The sequence below is a fragment of the Falco biarmicus genome, chromosome 10, assembly GCF_023638135.1.
Source record: "Falco biarmicus isolate bFalBia1 chromosome 10, bFalBia1.pri, whole genome shotgun sequence".
NCBI classification, from domain to species: Eukaryota; Metazoa; Chordata; class Aves; order Falconiformes; family Falconidae; genus Falco; species Falco biarmicus.
In genome coordinates this window covers 37,355,546-37,381,402 of record NC_079297.1, presented here as the reverse complement: position 1 = coordinate 37,381,402, position 25,857 = coordinate 37,355,546, and the positions used below count along the sequence as shown (strand labels likewise).

Genomic DNA, 25,857 nt, shown 5'->3' with positions numbered 1-25,857 from the left:
TCCTAGGTGGGTAAAGAATTTCGAAGCTGAATAGCTTGGATGTTTTCAATACTGTTGTTCAATGCAAATACAATTCTGTGTGATATTGTTGTAATTTGGATCTGAAGACTATGACGGTCTCAAGTTATTCCTTGAACTGAACCTAGGTTAGCAGCATAGGCAATCTTCAGTTGTTTTGGGGGTTTTTTTGCCAAGGGGGAGGAGAAGTGGTTTTCATCACTTGGTTTTAGTAGTTCTGTGAAAAAAAAAGTTGGTGCGAGTGCATGCCTGCTCCTGTTCAGCCTTGCAGCCTCCAGGTTTCCACATGGTGCCAGCAGTAGTGCAGACCCAGGAAGCATCCTACAGGGACCCATAGTGATTCCCGTTTGCACAGCTGTACTGCAGGAGTCGTCTCAAAGGACCACAAGGTGCTTTTCCAGCCTGCTGAGTCAGAAGACCTGGAGAAAGCATACAGAAGGTTTCAAAAAGTGTGGGATGCATGTTTGGCTTTGTTTTTACGAAATTGAGGCAACACACATCCTTTAGTAGCTTTTTCTTTCCCAAACCTTTGAAGAGGGAAGGAACTTTGGAACCCAGCTGTGTTTAACTGACTTTTCAAAGAGTTTACTTTTTCAAATTGTTGCTGATGACTGTTGTCATTTTATTGTAAACACATAAAACAGAAGAAAAGGGTTACAGGCCTACTGAGGGAAGACACCTCCATTTCTTTTTCTTTTTTTTTTTTTTTCTTTTATTTTTAATTGAGCGAAGCTGAATGATGTGCAGATGTGTTCTGCTGACATCCCACTTTCCCAGGCCGTCAGTGACATGCCAAATGCTGTGATCATCATTTGTTAAAGTGATGTAGGGAATGGATATTGAAACCAATGATCAGTGCAAGAGGAGAGGCTGCTGCTACAAAAGAGAGCTAGTGCTAGCACTAGCACTCCGGTAGGACATCTGCTTTTGGTGCTTCAGGAACAGCTTTGTCCAAGAGTCTCACTCTTTCCTCACTGTTGCTGGGGAGAGCCAAAGGTGGCTGGGCAACACACCCACCTGGCCAGTTCAGGTGCCAAAAGATGGGTGATGTGAAACCTCCTCCTTGTGTCAGCTGCCAGTACGAGCGACCTAGCTGGACTTGACTTCACATCTGAGTTGGGGACCTTCTGGGGTGGGGTGTCACTTCTCTCTGTTACTATCCTCAGTGAGAATTCTGTTGGCTTGGATAAAAGGCGGGTTTTGAATGTCTCCAGAGAAGGACTATTTTACTCTCTCCATCTTTCACCCTCCCTCAACAGCCCAGGTAAGAGCCAGAGCTTACTCTGTGGGCTGTCCCTTGGAAGTCAGTGACAAGATACTAAATACAATGAAGAAAGGGTCAAGCTCAGATAAACATTTGAAAAGGAACACTTAGTTCACAGCTCCCAAGCAGAAGGGGGTAATTGTGGCATACGAAGGCATGGACTCAGGTTGTGGTGCAACCAGAGACACTTTATTGTACAGAGAAGCTCATATTTATATTTATATCTCTGAGCCCGGATACAAATTCCAGCTGTATGTACCGCCAGGCTCAGGGCAGAAACCATTCATGCAGTTACATAGCCATGTATCACTACAAGCGTGCAAACACCTTTTGACTACTAGATAAAACCTTGTTTATCTTTCTTACTTTCCTTCACAATACTCAGCTGTTCTCTCATCTCCTGCCAGATCAGACATTCTCCATCCTCCTCTCATACATCTCTCTTCAGACATTCTCTATCCAACTCTCCCACAGGTAATGCAGGTGGTTTAGAGACAGCGTGATCTCTGCAGAAATTGTCCAGAAGTGATCATTGTGGTCAACAGAGTAATAGATCATTTGATATAAGAAGAGCTTAAAAGCATATGGAGAGATTCTTCCATAAGCTGACAATATGCTCTTGGGTTTTCCTTCAGAATTTAAACATGTGCTTGTTTTAAGCTACAATTCGTGGGAAATTATAACGGATAATTGATTGCGGTATTTTACATTGCAGCTTGAAAAACCTCAAACCTTCTAAAAGAATACCGTTGTAACTCCTTCACAGCTCTTTTTTGCTGCCTTTATATGCGTCAAACCAGGCTGCCATGCCTGTCTGAAGGAACCCACATTTTGCATCCTTCTCTGATCTAATTACCTTGCATACAAAAACCCCTGACTTCAGTCAACCACACAAAATTAGAAAATGTGAGAATTAAGGTAACCATGAAGCCTGCATGCAGACTACCATGACTATAGATGACAGCCTTTAATTATGTGACCACACACTTTTTTCCCCTTCTGCAGTTCCTCAGGGAGTGAGTAGACTTGTTGAGTAAGCAATTAAGTAATCCAAATTCTAGCATTTTTGTATCATTTTCACGATAAAGAATATCACTCAATAGCAAGATCACTCAAACGTAAAAACATTTTATGGAGGCCTTTAGGAAGGAAACAGGTTTATCTTGTGTGCAGTCCCTGAAATTGAGAGGGTATAATTTTACGGTGTTATGCTGCAATTAACACGCCATTGACTTGGACAGAATGTAACCTTTTCATTCCCAGAGGAAATCCCATACTTTATGTCTGGTTTTGTGGCACGCACTTGTTCGGATTCACAGCACCACCTGATGGCTGAAGGCCCATTTCTTAGCTTGGGGATGCTGTGCATCCCTTGAATTCAGTTTCTGTTAGAAATGAAAACACTGATGCCATTTCTGTGTTCTGTGGGAGAGAAGTAATGCTGACTACTAACGTACAGCGAGTTTTATGCCTCTGCCTTGGAATAGATAAAAGTAATATTTAATTTTTTTTTTTTAATTTAGACTTCTTGAATAAGGTTTCAAAAAAGATTCAAGTTACTCTGAACACCTTCCAGTGAGTTATATAAAAAGATAAAAAGCCTAGATATGTTACGTAGAAAATTCCTCTGGTAATGTGGTGGACCCCAAGGGTCTGACCAAGCCTGTAAGCCCACGTTAGTGCCAGTGAGTGCTGGGAGGGGAGAGCTGCTGGCACCAGGGAGGGGTGTACTGCAGGGGCACAGGAAGGGAGACGGCTGAGGGAGACTTTGGGGTCACCCTTGTCTCCCTTGTTAGAAAGTGTAAACATAGCCAGCGAATTGCTGTAACCATCGTAAGAAAATGTCTTTCACACAACACGAGTGCTGAGGACGCTGAGGAGCTGACCTCCCTTCCCGCTCCAGAGTGCTCCTGCTGCTGCAAATCAAGCTGCCTATCAAAGCACCTGATTCTACAAGCCCACTGAATATAAAAGTACCTTGACATACGCAGCGTTTCCAGATGTCAGATCCTGCAGTCCTCCCTCTGCAGAACTGGAATAGAAAAGCAAAGGTAAAGAGAGAGCCGGAGGAGGTGAGCCTCAGCAGGGGTGTGCTCCCTTGTGTGGAACAGCCTGAAACAGGTTTCCATCTTGGTGGATTTTGGGGGAGAAGGGATACGTAGGAGGAAGCGGATTTGTGCTTAGTGCAGCCACCAACTCTAACAGGTTATCCATGCAAATCCTCCACATGGCGAGAGGGGAATAAATCTCCGCGTGTAAAGCCTTAATGCAAGAATATTTCCTAAATACAAAATAGGTGAAATCAATTCCAACAGGCTTCAACCTTCCTAATCTTTTATTAACCATTATGTGTGGGTTTTATTGTTAACCCATAAGCTGGCGCTGAACAAATTTATGGGATGAAATTAGAGTAAATGACTGAGCTCTGTGGTGTTTGTGGCTCAGCGTTCAAGTGCAATTCTTCAAAGCTCTGGTATTTTTTCTCTCTCTGTTTTACTGCTTGCAGCTTTGTATCAAAGCAAGCACTGAAAGCTACTCAAATTTATAAACATTTCTTTATGTACATATGATCTGGATTTTTTTTTTTAACTCTCATTGATCATCTTACAGAGCCAAATTTCAGTCATATTGAAGTTGATGGGAATTCTGTCCCAAGAGAACAGCAGGATCCCCGTGAGATTTATGCATGTGCTTGATGCTAAGTGTGTGATAGAATTGAAAGTAATGGAAAGATTTCCCGAATGGGACCTAGGAATGAAAGTGGTCCAGGGAAAACCTGTTTGTAGCACTTGCCATTGCCAGAGCAAAATCTTTTGTTTTCTTCACTGCCTCTCAAGCACACTTCTAATTATTGCAAAATATATTCTGAGGAGTGTAATGAAGAGCTGCGTTTTACATGCTTGAAATTAGAGGATAACTCCCATGATACTTCAATTCTTGAATGTTCAGCCAATTTGCAGGTGTCTTGGCCTCATTAATGACTGCTCTACAGAAGCAGACTATTTTCAGGTGCTTCCAATACAGTGACTCCAGCATTGCAGTGGTTAGGCTTTAACACTAACACACAGCTTTGTAGTCTTGTATGGATCATTGCAAAAAGGGCCAAGGGTCGGTTTGGTTTCCCATGCTTCTTATTTGCTACCTGCCTGTGGGACTTACAGAGGCCTTAAAGAAATCCGGTGAGGCTGTGCATAGGAACTGCAGTTTGTCTTTTCTCTGTGCCATGCGTATAGCTTCTGGGATTTGCAAAGTAGACCCTTCAGGTAAAGATTTTTTTGTGGCAAGATAAGAAAAACTGAGATTCCATCCAGATTATCTGATGGGTGAAGCAGGGAGAAGGAATGGAGAAAAGGGAAAAATATACATAGAAAGAGGAAAAATAATCAGCCCGACAAGCAGCTCCCTCTAGTCTTAATCACTCTGGCAAGTATTGATCATCCTGACTCTTGTTTGGAGTGATTGTTATTGCAGCCCTACGCGCTGTGTGGGACCCCTGAGCCAGCTTGTAGTTCAGTGATCCCATGCTAAGGCAGGGGCCTCTCCTGTTAGTGCAGTGCCTCCGTATCTCCCTCCTGTTGGGTAGCGTGTGTGTGTGGTGGAAACGCCAAATGCTGAACGTGGTTTTGGGATGTATTACTTGCAGAGATAAGCTGCTAGGTGGTTTGAAAGCACCGCAGCACTTGTACGTGTTTCCTGCATGCTGAACGAAATCAGAAGGGGGCAAAAGGGGATGTGAACAGGTTGTGGGAGATGAGAGGAAGAGATGCTGTTAGGGAAGGGGGAGTTGGGGTGAGCTTCCCGCTGTATTACCCGTGCGGAAGTATATCACTCGTGCAGCCATGAAAGCATGCCATTTCTGGCAAGATGACCTAGGTATTATATATGAGAAATAGATTATTTTACACAGTCATTTCCTGAATTATAATGAGCTTTACTCCCAGGCCAGAAGCTTTTGAGAAGCAGTGCATGAATTGTCTTATTTACTCTCCTGTGCTTAAATAATTCATTTTGTTTTCACAGGCCGATGCTGGCTGGATGCTTTGGAACTTGCCCTGCGTTGCTCCAGCCTCTTCCGGCTCAGTGCCTCCAAGCAGGGAAAGGATGGAGAAATGAACGGCTCGAGCGATTCTGCACATGCCGGGCTCAGCCACCTCTTGCACACAAGCACTATCTCAGACCACGAGTTCTTCCAGTAAGATGGAGCTATTGCTTAATGCACAGAGTGGTGTTGCATGGCTCACACTTGGTCATTCTTTGAGCTTCAGCATAATCTAGCCAGAGTCCAGTAAGGAAACCTGTTTAAAAAAACGGCCTCTGTGTTCTCCTGCTGCATCTGTCACTAATGTATGGGCTTGGTGCACGTGAGGTTTATTGCCACCTAATGCTTGAGTGCACAGACCGGGGGGAACCTCAGCTGTGTTTGTGTGTACATAAACAACTTTCTTCTGTCCCCTGCTTGGGCCAAAACGCTGCCCAGAGGTGCTGGTGTGAAAAATGGCTTGCCTGGGTAAAGCTTGCAGAATCGAGCTGCTGGAGTAGCCCTGTAGTTACACAGATGCAGCCATTAACGATGTCTGTCTGTCGACTAGCACATATGGCTTCAAGTCTGATCTATTTTTTAATAATGTTTTCTAATAATACTGTGTCATAGTCAGCAGAGTGCACACACTGCATCCTTAGTTTTATAATTACTTTCTTTCTCTACAGGGGTTTTGAGTGGTTTCCAATTTCTTCTTTGATACACCAGATAAGATTTTACAAACGGGGGGAAAAAAGTCCCCACAGCCTTCTTTCTATTCATATTTCTAGTATTGCTGCAGCATTGTGGAACAGCTCACATCAAAGCATTAAAAAAACTAGGCCTTACCTATTGCTTATAGCTAAACAGGCAACTTCAGAAATCCCTTTGGTATAGACACTTGGCCCTTGGAGCGGGACCTGGGAGATGTCGTGTCTATTTCTAGTTCTGCCGATACAAATTTGACTCTTGGGCCTCACAGAAATGCACTGTCATTTACACAGTTTTTAGGGTATCAGTTCTTGCAATCTGCAAAGATGATGCCTTGCACAGTGGAACCTCACCTTTAAGTGGTTTTCTTAGGCTCTGTTATAACAACAGCGGAGATCTGAGTCCTCTTCAGGGTGTCGAGGTATCTCTGGTTCCATTTTAGTCTGCCCTTTGCTCTGAAAGCCACTGGTACTCCCAGCATGTGTTCTCCAGTCCTGAGTTTGAGGAAAAGCTTTAATGAAGAGTAATGGGAGAAGAGAAGGAAATCTGATGTGTTACCAGGGCATGTGCCCTAGTACTTGTGCAAATACTTCTGTTGTTCTTGGGCTTTTTCGATAACACTTTACTTTCTTATTTCTTTCTGCCTAAGAGAGAGTCTCTTAGGACTGTGCTCGCTGTGATAATGAATCCAGGAGTGCAGTGGACTTGTTTTTCAGCTAATGGATATATGTGTACAGAAGTCCAATATTAAAATGGAGCCTGTGGCACTGAGAACATTCAGGCAGACTCATGGCTACTGTAAGGAAGTGTAGTTAAAACTGTATTAGTATTCTTCAAACTGTGAAGCTAAATGACACTTAAACGATGCCTCTGTTTCACCTCTTAGTTATTCAGCCCTAAAAACCCTGTTGGATGATGGGGCTCAGCAGCAGCACACGTGGCAGAGTTCTCAGAGTACCCACAACTGGAACCAGATGTTTCTGACAGGCTGTTTTTAGCGGAGTCTGGTTCAGGCTGCGTGTTTAGCATCTGGTCTTCTGGACAATACACTCTCCTTTACGAGTCCTGCCACTGGTTTTAATGAATATCCAGACTTTCCCCAGTGCTTCAAGCCTGGGGGATTCTGATGGTTGCGGGAACAGGGGGGTGACTTGCTGTTGTTCCTGGATGAATAAAGAACAGTTAAACAAGAGAGAATGCAAAACCAAACTGTGTGTGCTGAGTAAAGGGGTTTGGGTTTGCCACTGACAGTGGCTTCCTCATAGGGATTTAATCATTCTAATTAAATGCCTTCCCTACAGGGAATCTTACCAACCAAATTGGCACGCTGTTGTCAGAGGGGCAGTTAATTACATTTAACTCTGTCTTCAAATTAGCCAAACTACTTTGTCAAGAAAAGAAAAAGAGAGATGATGAATATTATAGGGAGAACAAACCCCAAGGAAATTGGCAAAGGCAAATCATCCGTTGAGCCAAAGTTGCATTTGTCTGCTGGCTGCTTTGCTCCTTCCCTGGGAAAGGAATCAAGATTATACAGTGATTTTAAAATCCATGTCTTCAGTTGCATATAAAAATGAGAGGGAGAGAACTGTGCAAGTGAATTGAAGGCTAAACTACTGTGTAAATCTGTGATTTTAGCTAAGAGGCCTTCAGGGCACCAGGCACTCTTCTTTTTAATATGAAGTTGTATTTCTTGTGAATTCCATGTCTTATCTCTAGCAACGCTGAGAATCTGGCTGGTTTACTTGTTTGACAAGAGCCAAAGGCTTTTTTGTGCTTTGTGTGGAAGAGTGGTATTAAACCCCCAAAAGTTTTGACTTTTATCAATGACCGAAAGGTCATTGACTGCAGTTTCCAGGAATGCCCCTTGGGCATAAAGCACTGGTGTAAGAGCTCCAGTATGCTGAGGCAGTAAATTAGCTCTGAAAAATGCCAAGTTACTCATGTTCAGAGTGGAAATCCAGTGTTGACTTCCAGCATAGTCATTCCCTCCCAGCTTTTCAAGCCTGGTCCAAATCCCATTGGAAGCCCTTGGGAAATCTTTACATTGATTTTAGTTCAAGCTCATAGTGTGGCTTTTGTTTTTAGCGTATCGTACGTATTCAGTGGTGGTTCTGTTTGGAGGGGTAGAAGAACCTGGCTCCACTTCAACATCTCAAGTTTGTTCCTCAGAATGAGGAACATCTGTTTTGCCTTTGGTTGCCCAGAGTGGCTCCTTGGCTCTGGATGTGTTAAGTCTTGCCTTGTCTGTGGCTGGTGAGTAATCAGTGCACAGCTGAGTGGGATTTCTTGCGAGTTTAATTCCCTCTTGGACTAAATCTGAAATCCTTAAAAAATAATGGGGGGGGAGCTGAGAAAACTTAAGAAAAGAGTAATTTGCTCCACTGCAACTTCAGATATTTCCCAAATGTGACACAGCTGACACGAAAAAACACTTGCTCTTCTTACAAATGTGAAATAGAAACAAGTGCCGCTTCTCAGCCATGAACCATAAGCCTTATAGTGAACTGTTCTTTCAAGCATTTTCACCCGATTGAGAAAACTTTCACTAGGTAAGGGAGCAAGCAACCGCAGACAAACACTCATGTATTTAGCAGATCTTTGAAAAATTAAGAAATAAATCAGGTATTTAAATGGTCACCAACTGATAACTAATAACTTCCTGGACCTACCATCCGAGAAGTATCTGTAATGAGGAATCATGGGATAATCTCTTCTAGACAGCTCTCTCCTCAACTTTTTTTCTCCTTTGTTATCTTAAACTCATGGACGTGCTATACTCTACACTTCCAGTGGATCTGGTTATCTATCAGTCACTACACTTGCTGGTTGCTAGCTAAAGAAAAGAAGCAACATCCTAGCACTAGAACGATGAGGGCACGTAACGTCTAATAGCACATTCTTAGTGCTGGAGTATAGTGTTGATTCTATGGTTTATGATCTTAGGTTTATTTTACAGTAAAATGATATATCATAAAACCTTGTAGTTTATATATATACACACACAGACACACATAGACGTATATGCATACATATATAAATGGAGTTAAAAGAAAGTTTTTCTAAAGGCACAGAAAGCTGTAGACAACACTTTCAAAAGAACTCTAGAAACTGAGCTTCTCCAGAAACTGAGCTGTGACTGTCAGAATGTGGCTTGCTTGGCATGTTAAAAATCATGAGCTTATTTCAGTGCATAGTTGCAAGTTGAGATCTTCTGAAAACCTGCTACCAGTTCTGTGTTCTGACTCCTCTGTTGTGTTGGGTTTTTTTGGGTTTTTTTTATTCTGGCTCTAACTAGCAGTGCCTAATTATCTTTTTTAAAAAAGAGAGAACAAGGGATGGGAACTTTCAGCATTAATCTATAATCAAAGTTGAAACATGTCCAGAATAGCCTGAGAAAAGGCCGATCATGGAGAGACTTCAGGCTTGATGGACCATTCTCCTGTTCTGAGGAGAGAAACCTTGCTCTGAGAGGGAGGCGGACTATGGGAAGTAGCAAAACTCTTCCACGATCCAGGGCCTGTTTATATCCCCTAAAGCTCCTTGAATAGCTGGAAATCTTTTCTTACTGCTCTATGCAAGAGCAATTTTGCATGAGAACTTGGGTAAGACATTTTCAGAGGAAGGTCAAGCTGAGAAGGTCAGCACCTGAGAGCTGGGGTAGGCCATGAAAGAGGCAGCGTGTGTGTGAAGACATGTTTTGTAGGGAGCACTGAAGCCCATGCCAAATATCACTTGAAAAAATGGGCATTTAATGAATACTTTTCAGCATCTGACCTCTGGCCCATCTAATCATGTTTGCCATCTGTCGTACTAACTGCATCTGCTTTTTCAACTGGAGATGCTGTAGGCTACTTGAGAGAGAATTTTTGGCTTTCTCCTCATTCTCTAAAGCGTGGATCCCTGAGCATGAAGCTTGCTACACCTTCCATGCTTTCCCTTGGATGCTGTTATAATCTAGTATTCTTCTTACGTGTTATTGTCCAGTCCATACTTTCAACTCAGTTCTTCCACAAAGCATTGTCTGGGGGAAGCACATTCCCCAGGTTCGGTTGGGGCGTTGTGTGTGTGTGAAAATACTTGCTTCTGTTGATTTTTAAATTTGCCTTTACTAGTGTAGGGCCAACTTAGGACCACCATCTGTTGAAATAAAGTAGCAGTAGCACTGAAAATAAAATGTATTCCATAATGTCATATTTTTCCCATATGCTACAGTGCACTGATTTGCTTCTGTAAGGGGAAAAATCTCTCCTGATTGACACTTCAGCTCTTTAACCAGCAGTGTACAGTTCTGTGTGTGTTTGTATCCCTCCGGGGTGTGGGCTCCTGTCCAGAGCCAGGGGCAATTTTGCATAAGGGTGGGTAAGTAGAGCTGTGTGGCACATTTTGCAAAGTGCAGTTTGGAGGGGAGAATTTTGATGAAAAGTATCTCAGTGTTTCCGCGGTAAAAACCCTGCTATTCAGGAAGTCGATGTCTTATACTCTCCTGGGATGTATGCCCCATTTTGAATCCTGGAGGTTGTTTTTACCTTATCTAAAAGGCCCTAAGTAATCTGGTTTCATAAATCAAATTGAAGCAAGTAATGAACTGTGTGTTGCAGTTTGAATGAATCAGCCCTGGAGAACCACCACCACCTGGAAAATGATGCTTTTTCAGACAAGTCAGAGAGAGACAATGTAGAAGAGTCGGAGAATGAAACCCATGAGAACAGTCGGAAGACAAATGAAAGCGAGAGCGATCAGTCAGAAGTCCATGGAGAGGTCTCTCCAGGAAGGAAAGGGACAACTTACATTGAACAGATCTATGAGGAATTTGGGGAGGTAACAGAAAAAAAAAAATTTAATCGCTGCCTGTTTCTGTTAAAATGTCTCTGTTCATAGTATTTGTCATGCAGCCTTGTAGACGCACGGCAGTTAAGAACTAGCTTTGTGAGTTTTGGTGTTTTACAGATAAAGCAATGCACAGCTTTCTGCTAAATTACGTTGAATTATCATGTGCTCTAATAATTATGCATTATGAACAGCAGCTCCGCTACTGTTTTCCTGCATCAGCAACTGCTTTAACCGGTTATTGCATTAAAGAGCTACAGAGCATTGGCACAGTGCTTTGTGGAGCCAGTGCGGGGGAATTACTATTCTGGGCTTGTGTCCTGACCGATTAGGGTGCTCAGTCCTTCTGTGATGCAAAATATGATACTTTCCTTTTTTCATTATGCATGGAACATCCTTTTTCTGTGACCTAATGGAGCATTTGAGCCACTTGATTCCGAAATGACAGTTTCCTGTAGGAAAGCCATTTCTCATGTCATTTAACAGCAGGAGGATGCGTTTCTGTTCCATATATGTAAGAGCCTTTGTTAGCTGGATGTCACACTGACACCACTGAGGAAGGCAGTGCTGGAGAGCTGGGGGAACCAAGTGTGTTGAGTGAGACTCAGTCTGGGCAGGCAGCGGAGGAGCTCTGCTCCCACGCTGGGAGGGCTCTGAGCACTCCCTTGCCTGTTGCTTCGAACAAGGAAGCTGAAGTCTTGTTGGTGCTTCAAAGAAAACCACTTTGCTAGAAAGCTGTTCCTGAGAATCACAGAACCATTTAGGCTGGAAAAGAGTTTTAAGTTCGAGTCCAGCCGAAAACCCAGCACTGCCAAGTCCACCACTAAACCGTGTCCCTAAGCACCAGGTTTACACCACACGGCTTTTAAATACCTCCAGGGACAGTGATGCAGCCAGGGCTCTGGGCAGCCTGTTCCAGCGCTTGACCACCCTTTCAGTGAAGAAGTTTTTCCTGATATCCAGTCTAAACCTCCCCTGACACAACTTGAGGCTGCTTCCTCTCATCCTATCACTTGTTGCTTGGGAGAAGAGACAGACTCCACTTGCCTACAACCCCCTTTCAGGCAGCTGTAGAGGGCAATAAGGTCCCCCCTGAGCCCCCTCCTCTCCAGGCTGAACACCCCCAGTGCCCTCAGCCACTTCTCGTAGGACTTGTGCTCCAGCCCCTTCACCAGCCTCTTACGCTCCTCTTTCCATGTTTTCCTGAAAGTGTACTACTAATATTGAGAAAACAAATATAGTTAAATGTAATTTTTATAATTATAATAAATTTTATAATTGTACTAATTACACTCCGTGTTTCACTGAGTGATAACTTAAAACACTGAGAGTGGTTAGGTGTCCCACACACAGATTGTATTACTCCTGCTTATTTCTCCACAGACTGCTTATAGCAGGACAGCCTACATGAGAGGCCACAAAAGAATGTCTCTGCCCTATCACCTTGCAGAGGTACAGGAGTTCAGTTTTGCCTCCTCCTTTCCACAACTCAGCCACCCCCAAGCGCAGCAGTTTGTGGTCTGGAGCCACCAGTCCAGGTAGCATATGTCTGCTGCCATTTCAGATGTCAGGTGTGAGGTGCAAGCCCCTGCTGTAGAAATGGTTCGTGCAAAGAGAACTGTTGCCTACAGAGATAAAAAGGTACCAGCTCCTTTTTTTGAGTATCTCTTCCCTCACATCCCACCCCAGACACACAGCAAATGGTAACTGGGTCCCAACAGGGGATTCTGAATGTAGCTAAGCAACAGCAAAATGAATTTCTATCAGCTGCTTATTCTGAAATTACCTTTTGCCACATGACAAATTTGTCTTAAAGTGTTGGTACGGCAGGCTGATACTTCGGTGTCTGAATGAACAGGCAGCACTGATGTCTGTATGTGGGTGGGTGAGAGTGAGAGATTTCTGCAGTTTTACGTAAAATAAAAAAGCAATGCAGTACAAACCAAACGGAAAGGACTAAATTTCTGCTGTAGAGTGACACTTCGTGTAGGGTAAAATAAGGCTAATGGTAGTGTGGCTGATCAGGCAGAGGTAGCATCCAGTGGGCTTTCTAAAGAATTGCAATTTAGCCTTGACACCATTAGGTGTTTTATTAGATTTCTGTCATTGACCCAGAGATGGGGCTGTCATCACCTGGGACACACAGGTAGGACTGTGGTTGGGTCTTATCCCATCGGTGACTGTAACGTAAGGAAAAGTAGGTTGTATCGCCGCGATTGAGAGATGGGACGCAGCTTGATGCAAGCAAAATGTAACTTTAATTAGCCTAACAACATGATTATATACACACAAGCAATTGTTACATCTTATTCTGATCGGTTCAAAAAACTTGCTTATTCTGTAACTGTGGAAACTCGCGTGAAGATCTCACGCTAGCTATTTAGCAATTCAGCAATAAAAACAACGTCTGCAGTTCTTAAACCACGTCCTTGAGCAATCTGACAAACCGACCGCCTTATTCCTTGTATAGTCTCAACTTGATGATTAGTCCCTGTTTCTATACCCTTCAGTAATTTTTCATGTCCCTTATCACCAGGGCTTGTGACCCACAAGCTCGAGCACATTCCTTTCAACTAACTGATTGTTACTTGGGGTCCTGCTTCCCAGGCCCCCTCCTGCGTTGTATGCAATGATATGGTTTGCTATCAGCAACAGGTAGAGGTGTATCGGGGTAAACACATGCAAGTAATAACATCGGCTGTCATCTTAAACTGAAACTACTGCCTCTCAGTCTGCATGTAGGGTTCAGATTTGGCATGACAAAGGTCACAGATGCAAACTGTCACTGTTAAATTTTCAGTTTGGCTTGGAAAGCTCGTTTGAAAGCTCTGCACCGGTATGCATTTGAAAGGTCTGTGCATGTGCATCTGATGTTCCAGCTTTGCCTTGTTTGCAGTAGGAATGTGAAGGCAGAGATAGGTGTCAGAATGACTTTGAGATTGTAAAAGTTGGTCTAGAATATAAAAAAGATACCTCCTCAATAGATAGGTTAATAACAAAAAACCAAACATTTTTCCCAAGCTTTTAGTTTTAGCAGGTTATAAAAAGCATTATTGAGGGTGATGTATTTTAGGGGAAAGCAAACCAGAAACAACTTGAAGTTGTTCTTGTCCTCCTGCACCACCTTCTCCCTCCCTTTTCATTCATCCCTTCTGCAAGGATTCATTCTGAGTAAGACTTTGTACACCAGTTTCAACATGGCATTAATTTGTATTGCCAATACATGTGCACTTGAGAATCTAGATTAATAATGAAAGTTCTGACAGACCCGTATGTATTGCAAGCCCTAGCTGACGCTGTGGTATTGTATTCTTTAATGGTTTCCATTTCTTCTTGGAGATTCAAGCTGTGTATTGCATCAGACTGTCACAAGAAGAATGGCATGATAACGGAAAAGCAATGAAATGAAAAGAGCTTTGTTGTTCCTCAGTCTGAAATTCCCCTCAGCCTGCAAGCTAGACTTAGTGTGTTTCTGCATGACTAGTGGAAGGGCTGATTGGGAGCCAAAAAGGTCATGCTGGGAATGCTCGGGTGGTGAAACTGAAAGCACAACGTAATCCCTGGCTTTTTTACTGTTACCTGCACTTCTGCTGCAAAGGGCACCGAGCAGGGTTGGGGGGTGCTGTGGGTATCGGTGCATGTCGGCTGGCAGTGGGGCCTTTACCGTACTTGCACTACCAGTTTGTCTTATTTTGGACTTGGAGGACTGCTTCCATTTTTTGTTTACTCATTTACCTCCTAAATTTTTCTACACATATCATAATGTAATAATGTAGTAAAGGCTGTAAATCTTACAGTCTCTCATTTGCTGAGAATGGGACTGAGAGGAGCTTCTTGTATACATCCCACCAGGCTGCAGTGATGCTGTAACAGCCATGAGCGCGTCCATACCTCCTGAGAGACTGCGGTGCAGGGTCCTCTTGGTTCATGTTGGTCCCGGTTGGCCCATCGCAGTCCTGAGGTGTGTGGAGGCAATGGCTGAGGGAAGGGCACAGCAGAGGCACGCTCCCTGCCTCATGCCAGCTCTCACGGAGGCCCGGGGCTTTCTGTACCACTCGCTTTAGTGCTCTGGGGATTCACTTCTGAGACAGCTGATGTCTCCGCAGTGGTGTAGCTGAGCGTTCACCCTTGTGCCAGGGCCAGGTGTGCCTGGGTGAGCTTGGACCCTGCAGGTAAACGCACCTGCAAGAAATGGTTTTCCTGTTTCTGCTCTGAGCTTCCCTTTTCCCATTGTAGACAGGTGAATCGTCTCAAACGGAGACTGTCTCTGAGGAGAACAAAAGCCTGATGTGGATCCTGCTGAAGCAGCTGCGGCCCGGCATGGACCTGTCACGGGTGGTGCTGCCCACCTTCATCCTGGAGCCACGCTCATTCCTTAACAAACTCTCTGATTACTACTACCACGCTGACCTGCTTTCCCAGTAAGCAGCGTGCAGAGTGTGCCCAGCATGGGCGCTTCCCTTACATTTCTGAAAATGTATGACTTGAAAATGTTCGCTTGGTGCTGGCTGGGGTGTGTTTGTGTGCTTGAAAGGCTCCCAAATAATACCCAGGCTGCTGGATTCAATGTAAATTAAGCCAGGTGCCAGCTGCAGTGACCTTTTAAAGATGGACTGCTGCCAGTGAGGAGCGAGGAAAACAGTTAAACTCCAGACAGAACTACCTTGGCACATGCACATGTTTGCCAGCATTGGCTGGAACTGATGGGGGTTCAGCTCATGCCTTTGAGCATCTCGCAACAGAGCTGTGCCACCTTCTGGCATAGCTGTGTACAGAGGGGAGTAGGACAGAGAGCAGACAGAATTGTCAGGCACTTCTGCCGCCAAAGGAAATACAGTTATGTTGGTTGATAAACAAGTAAGAAACATCTTTTTAACGTGCATTTGATGAGCGGGACCAGCAGAACAGAAGACAGAAAATGTTATCCTTGCGAATAAGACCAGCCTTCTCAATGAGATATGCCCACTACATTTCAAAACCAGTGTGTGCAATATTCCAATAGCAGCACTAGTTACTCACGTTTATTCCACTGCCTCTGGGTAATTTCAGAATCATGGCATTTTCAAGCCTTGTTTGTCATATTTGTAACGTCTGAAGTTAAGGAAATGTTTCTCCTCAGTGCTGAGGTCTAAGAACACTTCAAGAGGTTTGGGGGGGGTTGTTAAACCTCTCTGTGGTATGGATGATCCTTCTAAATGGATTTTGCAAGAACTTATCCAGGTTGTTTTCCAAATACAACTGAATGGTTGGAAATACCAGGAACCAGGAAGTATGTGTTTACTTCCCGCTTCGTCTATGGATGGGGAGGGGTTGGACGAGATGACCTTGAGAAGTCCCTTCCAACCTAAATAACTGTATGAAATCTCAAAGTACTGAAAGAGGCCATGTAGCACATCAGCTTAAAGATCTTTAAGAGAGAAACAAAGAAAAAGAGAAATAGAATTGTCTTTTATTGTGATGGCATTAGTATTACTGGTTTTATGACTCACACTGTACTGTTAGCTGTAACTAAATGCTAGCGTAAGTGGCAGTCCCACGTTAATATACTTGAATATCCAATCAAACTTGATACACTCCAGAAATTTTGTTAGGCTTTTTGCAGGAGTGCACAGTATGGGGTGCCACTTCCAAGAGTTTATGTGTGTGTTGTATGATGTACATTACAAAAAAAAATTATTTCTGCTGGCAGACACCTTTTTCACTGGTAGAAGCACAGAATTTACTTCCCTTTAGTAGTGGGGAAATACTATTTAAATTAGTGTTATTATACTGGTATGAAGTGAATGTGAAGTGTGAACAGTATGAAGAGCATTTTATGTTCTGTCCTGCAGGGCCGTCCTTGAAGATGATCCATACAGTCGAATGAAGCAAGTTTTGCGGTGGTATCTGTCCGGCTTCTATAAGAAGCCAAAGGTAAAAGAATGCGTGAAGTTGGGGTCGTTGCGGTGTCACATTAACAAGGGGCGTTTCCTCGAACCCTTCACAGTGGGTCAGCCTGTCAGTTTCCCAAGAAAGACGAGACCCTCGTGTGTGACCAGCCCGTCTCCTACCTGCGTTTTGACAGCCCCCTGTGTCGGGGGGGTGATTCAACCAACCTATCCGGGGACCCCCGCTAACAGCGTCGCTGAGTCACATCCCTTATAACAGCTGCTCAGGTCTCTGGAGACTTACTCAAAATGAACTTCAGCTGAAGATTTTTATTATACAAAGTACAAGTTTGTGACAGAGTAAGGTTCAAAGATTGCGGGTGATAATACACCGACAGCAAAACAAGCTTGAAGCAATACATTTAATAACAGCTAGCATGAGTTAGTCACAGAATAAAGTCCTTGCCCAGTAGGCATCCCTTTAGGAAAGAAGATGGGTTTAGCCCATCGGCTGATCCCAGAAGTTATCATGGAGTCTTCCCTGACTTCTCCCCTCATTTGTACACTTTTTGTACTTCATAGTACATTGCATATTCATTTATCATACACAGGACAGGTTAAAAGTTTCTCGCTTCCAATGTTAATTAGCATGCGCCTCAGACAGCACTGCTGAAGTTCTTCACTAACTCCGCGTGCTCTCCAAGCAGGGGTTTGCCCTCTTTTGAGGGGGCTATTTGAGTCAGAGGTCACAATCTCCCACTACCACAATTACCTTTGTCCTACTTTCAGCTACGTTTCTGTGGATGTATGGGGCTCGTGACACCTTACCAACTTGTCAGCTGGAGCTTACAGCTTTAGGGGGTGGGTCAGCTTGACCTACCTTTGTGACACTAAATCAGTGTGGCATTTTTGGAGTTTAGACAACAGTTCCTCGCCCGCCCCCCCCCCCCCACCCCCCCCCTTTAGATTTCAGTTCAGGACCAGTCCATTTTCTTTACATTTAGGTGGAGCTTGAGCAGCTCTAGTCATACATATTTTTGTTACTGATTGGTATCATGTACCCAGCGAGATGTAGTAGTACCTTGGAGGCAGGTAACGCTGGGATGGAGGTGTGTGTTAGTATTAACAATGAGATTATTTCATCTGAGGAAAGTAATTTTGCTCAACGACCAGCTCGGCAGCAGACATTAACTCATATATTCTTTATGTGATAACTGCTATGCAGTTTATGAGACCATCAGGTCCCCCTTCCTGCAGGGAGCACAACAGAGCCTGGCCATGGGGTCTCCACTCCGCTCCCCCCTCTGTTACTCCTGTCAGCAGGTGCTGAGATTGCAGGGTTTGTTGCTTAGGGAGCCACGGTCAAGTAGATTCCATGCACACCAACCAGCCTGAAAGCAATATTCGTTTTACCCTAAAGAGCTTTCTGTAGTACTACGCTTCTGTTAGGTCCCAGTTTTCTCTAATTCCTTCCCCAAAGTAATTTTCCCACAAACGGGCATTGAAACCTGCTATGGTTTTGTATTTCTTTATTGCCTGTCCTTTGAAACTTTACCTCTTCTATTGTTCAGAAGACTTTGACCATTACTTTTAAAACTGAAGTTGCGTTTGGTTTCAGAGTAGATACTGAGTGCAAAATAAGTGTTGATCAACCTCAGAGCCTTTGCACTGGGCAGTTAGAAGGCAAAACTAGTCATCAGCAAGTAACATGTCGTCAGCAAGTAACATGTCATCAGCAAGCAGCATGTTCTCAGAGACAGGATTTGTCCCTTTGCTGAAGGCGGATCTCCTTTCTCTTTTCAGGCATGTTAGTACCAAAGTGCCATGTTTCTACATCAGGACGCACCTGCTGCATATAGTAGCAGAAATAATAAAGTCTGATCATCTTGTAAAGCTTTGATCAGACAGTATCAAAGATCAAGTTGTTGAGAATAGCAGATGAATCCATGGCTCAGATTAAAAGGTTAGATTAGGAGGGTATAGTAACTAGTTCTTCATTTTTTATTCTTGTGATTGACTTAGTTTAAAACATCAGGGAGGAAATTGCGGTGTTGTTTTGTGGCCATCTCTGTAGAGTTGGATCACAAGTCTTCGTTTGTAGCAGGTTTTGATTACTTTGTTTTTCAGGGAATAAAAAAGCCATACAACCCTATTCTGGGAGAGACATTTCGCTGCTGTTGGTTTCATCCTCAGACAAACAGCCACACATTTTACATAGCAGAACAGGTAAGTTGCTTTATTTGGATGCTGAGGTGTTGCAAACAGCAGCCTGCTTGCACCTCTGTGCATAGTAACATGCTCCTTGTCTCACCTAAGAGAGGAACTTGGGAGTTTTGTGTAAACATCCAGAGTGGGACATGGGGTCAACTAGCTGCTGATGGGTTTTTTTCTTAGATTTACAGAGGTTATGTGAGCTTGGTGGGCATTCAAGATTATAAAAGCAGGTCTCCCGTATTTTCTTATTGTTAATAGAATGTGGTTTGTGTTGCCTCTGTCAAAAGGGGCATAAAACACATGACCAAATCCTACCTTACTTTATTTCTAAACTTTCTATAATGATTTTAATAGGAATAAATTCAGGGCTGGTCTCTGTGTCTTTGGGGATAAATGAAGGGCAGAACTCACAAGTAAACTGGCCTGAAAAAATTTAGTTTGAGATTTACAGTGTTAATAAAGGGATCTGAGGACCACGTGGACTTTGGTACAGGGGCTCCCCCTTTCACATACTTTTTTCCCCTATGTAATCAGAGAATTTTTGTCTTGTTTTATTTTATTTTGGCCACTACATCCATTCTGTGGAGGTTATTCAGATGCTGCCAAAAAGTTCTGCACTGACTTTTATTGTGTTGAAAATCTGACACTGTACTTGTTGGCCTAAAGTGATTTCAAACGCACAAGGACAAGAAAATACGGGGTAGGGGAGAAAGTTTACATATAGAATGGTCTTGCATATAATGTTCCCGTCTTTAACACTGAGGTTAATGGTACAGATGGGGCTTAGAGGACTCAGCTCAGTCCTGTGGCCTCTTTCCCTAGAGCGTGTGTAGCGCTGTGTGAGGCTGTGTATGTACCCCCTGCTCGGCTCAGCCTGTAAGACTGCTGTAAATGACCTCTGCCTGTTTTTCTTCTAGGTCTCCCATCATCCGCCAGTGTCGGCTTTTCATGTCAGCAACAGGAAGGACGGGTTCTGCATTACTGGCAGCATTCTAGCTAGGTCTAAGTTTTATGGTAAGGCATTAAGCCTAGACATCTTTCAGGTAACATCGTGGCATTGGTTTTGGTTGGTTTTTCAATCGCTCCTGAATATGTCAAGGGTTAGGAACAAAGAAATGCTTAAGAGATCTATCACCAGGGCACCCTAATTCCTTGTCTTGGCTCTGCTGGGTTTTCCCCATTTCCACCATTTCACTGATGTTACAAAAAACCAAACAACAAACCCAAACCAACCAACCAACCAAATAAAAAAACCCAGCAAATCCAGCCAACTAAACAGAAAAAGGGAGAGCTTTAAAAACCTGGTTTTCAGAAAGCAAAGGTTCATGAGAACGTATGGGCAATTGGTTGTCTTTTTGCATGTGCTCACAGATGAGTCACTTCATAGCTGTCTGGTCATCCAACTGACTTTTGCAAAAGTCTTTGTATAAGTGTAACCATTTATCTGGCTCCCAGATTTCTGAGAGTTGAACCAGAGAGCTTCAGAATGTCCTCGTATCTTTTCAACTCAGTGGAGGCCACCCAACTGTAAGCTCTGAAACCATGTTGCTATTTGAAATATTTCTTTGTTTAGAATAACACCTCTCAAGCGCTATCCTGTATTTTTTTTTTACAGTAATGTATTACTGTACATGTAAATGTATTTGCTGAAACACTTGGGAATTGTCATTACTGTCCTGGCAATTTTATTCATTGTTTGGGATCATACACGAATAGAAAAGTTGTGAGAACAGAAGGACCTGAAAAACTTCCAAGCACTGGAACTGCTTTCTGCCTCCCACTAACGACTTACTTAGTATACTACCCTTTCTGCAACAGGGGCTGAATGCCAGAGCGAATACGAGCTGTACAGCAGAGAGTTTATTAGAACTGCCTGCCTCCAACAGTAAATGATTTGCAGGGTCCTGAATTGTCAGCATTTTGTATCTCTTCTTTCATTAGTGACCTACATTTAAATGGAAATGTTTTTCTAAGGTAGGATGAGTGACCACGTAAAACATGCTTTTTTTAATATTTGTTCTTTTGTATTTGTTCTTTTAAATTCCAGGTAACTCACTTTCTGCACTGTTGGATGGGAAAGCAAAGCTGATGTTTCTAAACAGGGGGGAAGATTATATAATTACCATGCCATACGCCCACTGTAAAGGTAAGTGATGGCTGTTCAAATAGGAAGCAAACAGAAAGAATAATATAATGATATCTTACTGACTAGTTTTGCACTGGCTCTCTTCTTCCCACTGGAATACCTGGTGCTGCAGGGACTGGTAATTCCAGGGAGCCGTTGCTCCACATGAGTCATAGTGGTCAGGAGAGAACTGATAATCCTCACTGAAGTCTTTCTGATTTGTCTGTGCAGAGCTGAGGACAGAATTAGTAGGCCCATCTAAGTTGGTTTTAACACAACGTAGAAACGAAAAAGTACTATGTGTATACACTGCAGATAAAGTGAAGTTGGAAAGAGTAAGAGTACATTTCTGAGCTTCTGAAGATAAAAAGCTTTTCTAAAGTTAACATGGAAATTGTTTAATATATTTTTGGGGGGTTTGAGAATAATGGAAATTCCTGACTTCTGACTTTTTTGTTACTCTAATCGTGATACTCATCAGTGTATGAGCTGCCTCAGTGAGGCTGATGCCTGTTACCCTGTAGCTTTGCTCTGTTGAGCTGAATATGAACTGAGGCCAGGAGATGGCTGCTGATTCGTGGCTGAAACTTTGCATTTCTCCTTAGAAAGCAAAGTGTTGGTGGCGTTTCAAGCACAGTGATAAAATCACTCCTGCAGCAGTTTGATCCAATTTGGGGTTTTGAATATTTTTTTGTTTTGACATGTTGACCTCTAAGCTAATATTTATGGAGGGTCTAGCTACCTGAAAACTGTAACTTCTGTAAATCATACCCTCCGTGAACTATTCCTGTGCTTAGGTCTTTTTTTTTTTTTTTGGTCAGTTTTTCTTTTTCTGCAAATGACCTTTTTAGAAAAAGATAAGCGTGTGTAAAAAGGAGTCCCCTGCATGACTGCTAGTCTCTCAGATTCTGCTGAATCCTCTTACAGCTTCTCTCTGCCTCATGCACCCTGTGAGAAGTGACTGGGTCTGTTTAAGCACTAGTATAAATGAGGTTGCTGGGCACGACTTTCCTTATTTTTCCTTTCCGGCTTTCAGCTTGCCACAGATGTACTGGCAGCACCTGTGAGTCAAGCTGTTTCCTAGTTGGTGTAATAAATATGGCATATAGACTAGGGAGGATTCTTCATGCTTATATTAAAGAGCCATTTCCTAGAAACTTTGGTTTCTGTGTTTTCAAAACTGTAAGCCAAGCAGCAAATTTCACAGCATGTCAGTGAGAACCAGCTTGAGTTGAGAAAGCAGATTGCTTCCACTGGGACCTCTCTTAAATCTCTTACCCCCCCCCCCCCCCTTTTCAGGACTTTTATATGGTACCATGACAATGGAGCTTGGAGGGAAAGTTACCATCAACTGTGAGAAAACTAACCACAGGGCAGAACTGGAATTCAAACTAAAGGTGAGAGACATTGTGGCCCCCGTTTTGAATGCGTCTCAGGCTTGCCCCTCCACTCCAGGCAAGTTTGACCATACATACCAGATCATTTGCGTACCAGCAATGTATGCATGCACCAGGGGGTGGCCTGCCTGGGGAGGAGGCATCATCCTGCCGCCAGTTCTGCCTGGTGCAACTTGATTTGAACCCAGGGAGCCTGAGCTTTACACAGGACTTGTTCACAGCCAGCTAGCTGGCTGCTGGCCAAACTGTTCTGAATGTTTGGCAATGCCAGTGCGGCTTCTGTTTAGAAAGGTACAATTAGGGGGTTTTTTTTGCAAAATACAGCAGGGTGTACAAACTACTGTGAGGCAAGTTAGGACGTGGATCTGCAGTGTAGCTCTCCAGCAGCCATCGCATGTGTACTCTTACCTTTGCAGGTATTACAATGAACTACACGTACCTTGTGTTTCTCAACTGTGCCTGGATGGCCCGGTGAGAACCCATTTCTAGGCAGACAGTTTTGAGTAGCTGTCACCCTGATGCGCTACACTGTCATTGCCTTGTACTGACTTTTTCATGTAGCTGTTCCCCCCCCTAGAAAGCCTGGTGTTGCAAATTTATGGTATGCAGATAAAATGGAGACGTCTTGGAGCATTCCTGTAGTTACGTGTTAAAATTTGGGAGGGAAAGTGATGACCTGTAACTGTTGTTGGACAGTTAGCTTGCTTCTGAAGGAGCATCCCTTTCTCTTCTGTTCCAACAAACAATTTCTTGCCTGGCCATAAAATGAAAGAGGCAGAACTGAGAGTCTGCGGGACTTTATTGCTGCAGCCTTAGCCAACGTAAATGCGAGAGAGTACTGGAGTTAGGGGAGTCTTTTGCAGACTGCATTTTTCTGGGGGAAATCATAATTTTCTGTCTACTTGCTCTCACAAAGTGAACTGTTGCCCTGTGCACTTCCTTAACATTTGTATATACTTGTCTTTCAAGCCTGTTCTTCCCATAGGCCTGACATACTGTGTTGAGGCCAACTCCCCAACTTCGATCAGTGTCATCTCAAACCTACAAACACTTCAGAGCCTCAAATGCAGACCATTCTTTTCTGGCTTGAAAACAATATGCTTAGTCCAAACATGACTCAGAAAGGTCCCCATGGCTTAATTATGTGCTCTGCTTTGAATATTTCTTAGCCGCCATTTTTGTAGAATTGTGAGAAGTTAAAGGTAAACCGCATAATTTTGTTATTAATTTGGATATGTACCAATTCTCTGCTGTATTGCATACATTGATTCTTGAGATACTTGTGGTGGGTGTTGTGGGAAATGTGGGTTTATATTATTAAAAAACAAAAACGTTCGCCTGCACAAATGTTATTGGAAAGTAGCTGCTAAAATGTCTGAAGAAATGTTGCGTAGTACGACTGGAAGAGCTGGCCACTCTGTCACTGCTGTTTCCTGTGTTCGGCAGACAGGAGGTGAGGGGAATTTTCCATTGTTCTGAAAATCTTTTTCTTGACTCTGGAAATACCCTTTTTCTTTTTTTGTTTTCTGTTTTGTATGATGCCGATGAGAGTTTCTTCACACTGGATGCTTCACGCAGATGCAGCCATCAGCAGTGCCACACTGCTGTTGCTGTCCTGTAAGCAGGAACTGTCACCAACTGCATTAGTGCTGCTCCTTTTTCTTTGGACAAGGCTGCAAGTTTAAGGGCGCAAACTGTGATGTGATTCTGGACAACGGGAAGGACTTGCCCACATACACTTGTCCCAACGTCTAGCTGACAGTGAATGTATTTGCAATGAAGGCGAGGCCTTGTGCTGCTGAATGCACCTGAAGGCTTACCTCCCTTCCTGCAGCTCCTACAGTGATTTTGGTATTGCAAACAAAAGGAGCAGGGCACAATGCTAGACAGTCAAAATCCATGTTAGAATTCATTCTGGTTTTCCCCAGAAATAGTGGAAATCAAGCAAGTTGCACCTTCCTTCCCTCCTGCTTCATCACTGCGTTTGGCTCCCTTCCAGTTCTCACTAGACTGATCATGTTTTCTATTTCTGTTCTCCCCTGACAGCCCTTCTTCGGTGGCAGCACAAGCATTAATCAAATCTCTGGGAAGATTAAATCGGGAGAAGAAGTGTTAGCAAGTCTCAGTGGACACTGGGTAACATACGACAATCGAAGTCGCTGACAGTTTTAAGTGTGCGCGGCAGCAGGGTGCGTGGGAGGACTGGCAGCCCTTGGCAGCTCCCTGCCTTGGAGCTGGCCACCGAGGGCCCGTGTCCTGGCTCCTCGATGCTTCGTGCGGTCCCCAGGCAGTGCAGGCAGCATGCAGGCAGCAGAGCTTTCTGGCAGCACCTCTCAAGGTCATTGGTCATTTACTCCTCTGACTTCCCTGCAGTGTGAGTAACACTTGCACTCCCAGAGCCTGGGACAAAGCTGGGAACAGTGAGGAGTGCTTCCTCAAAGCCCGTGGCTCTGTATTTAGGGTCCTAGGCTCAGGACAGGCACTGATGGCAGGAGACGCAGTGTGTCCTATGTGTGATTATGAAAATCATGAGGCTTCCTTTTGTCTGGTGTCTGAGACTTCCCCAGATACAGCAGTATCAGGAAAGAACTTCATAGGTTTTTGAATCCATTATTTTCACAACAAACTTTTATTTATAAAAAAATTTATAGAAGGTGGTTACTCCTCTGTTCGTGATGTGACGGACAGAGATGTGGATTCGGTGAGGGTCTGTATGTATGGGCAGCTCAGAACAGTCAGCAGAGCAGCTAGCACCTTTGCACACCTAGTATCCACAAATGGATCACTCGGAGACATCCTCAAGCCAAAATCCAGCAAGAGTAAAGTGGCATGGTGAAGGATGTAGTCTAGAGCTTTGGCTGAGAACTCGTGGTAACCAAGGCAAAAGCAGCGAGGCCTGGCTTTGGGTCGGGCACTCTAGGTATTTAGCTACATTTAGTCATCTACATCTTCATATAGTTGACCTCTGCTCCCTTACCAGTCCACAGAAATTGCCACTTCTGAGACAAGACTTGTCTTATCCTAAAGGAGGTATATAAGGTAGGTCAGGTAAGATGTGCCTGGACAAAGCCCTTTCTATAGAGAGGTCCTAACCACAGTGTAGCCTTTGCTGCTGGACTCCTCTCCTCAGGTGATCTCTCTTTTTACATAAAAAGCTAATGACCATTTTGAAATGTGGAGATTTGCCCTTTCTAGGCATGTACAAGGTGATTTGCTCCCTGTGCCTGGGTAGCTTTTCTGTTCTGAGCTCCCTTTCCTGCAGAGTGAGCTTTGGCAGTCGTGAGTGGTGCTGAGCTGTGGTGTACCTCGTCTGCCGTGTGTCCTGGGACCACCACCCGTGAGAGCATGTAATTGAGTGGTGCCCCTGGGGCGCCGAGCCACATGTTTGCATGCTGCTCAGCTTCCAGCCTTCT

General features: G+C 43.8%; 1 protein-coding gene across 4 annotated transcripts in view; it reads left to right on the top strand.

The window, feature by feature from the left end:
* Window positions 1–25,857, top strand: part of OSBPL5 (oxysterol binding protein like 5) — a 182,317-nt gene that overhangs the window by 146,581 nt on the left and 9,879 nt on the right. For all 4 annotated transcript variants that reach the window (XM_056354277.1, XM_056354279.1, XM_056354280.1 and 1 more), the window contains exons 8-16: window positions 5,303–5,474; window positions 10,613–10,832; window positions 15,078–15,262; window positions 16,673–16,754; window positions 18,836–18,934; window positions 19,840–19,936; window positions 20,970–21,068; window positions 22,347–22,444; window positions 24,491–24,580. In XM_056354277.1, coding sequence (XP_056210252.1) covers window positions 5,303–5,474; window positions 10,613–10,832; window positions 15,078–15,262; window positions 16,673–16,754; window positions 18,836–18,934; window positions 19,840–19,936; window positions 20,970–21,068; window positions 22,347–22,444; window positions 24,491–24,580 — 1,142 coding nt within the window. The remainder of the gene's footprint in view (window positions 1–5,302; window positions 5,475–10,612; window positions 10,833–15,077; window positions 15,263–16,672; window positions 16,755–18,835; window positions 18,935–19,839; window positions 19,937–20,969; window positions 21,069–22,346; window positions 22,445–24,490; window positions 24,581–25,857) is intronic.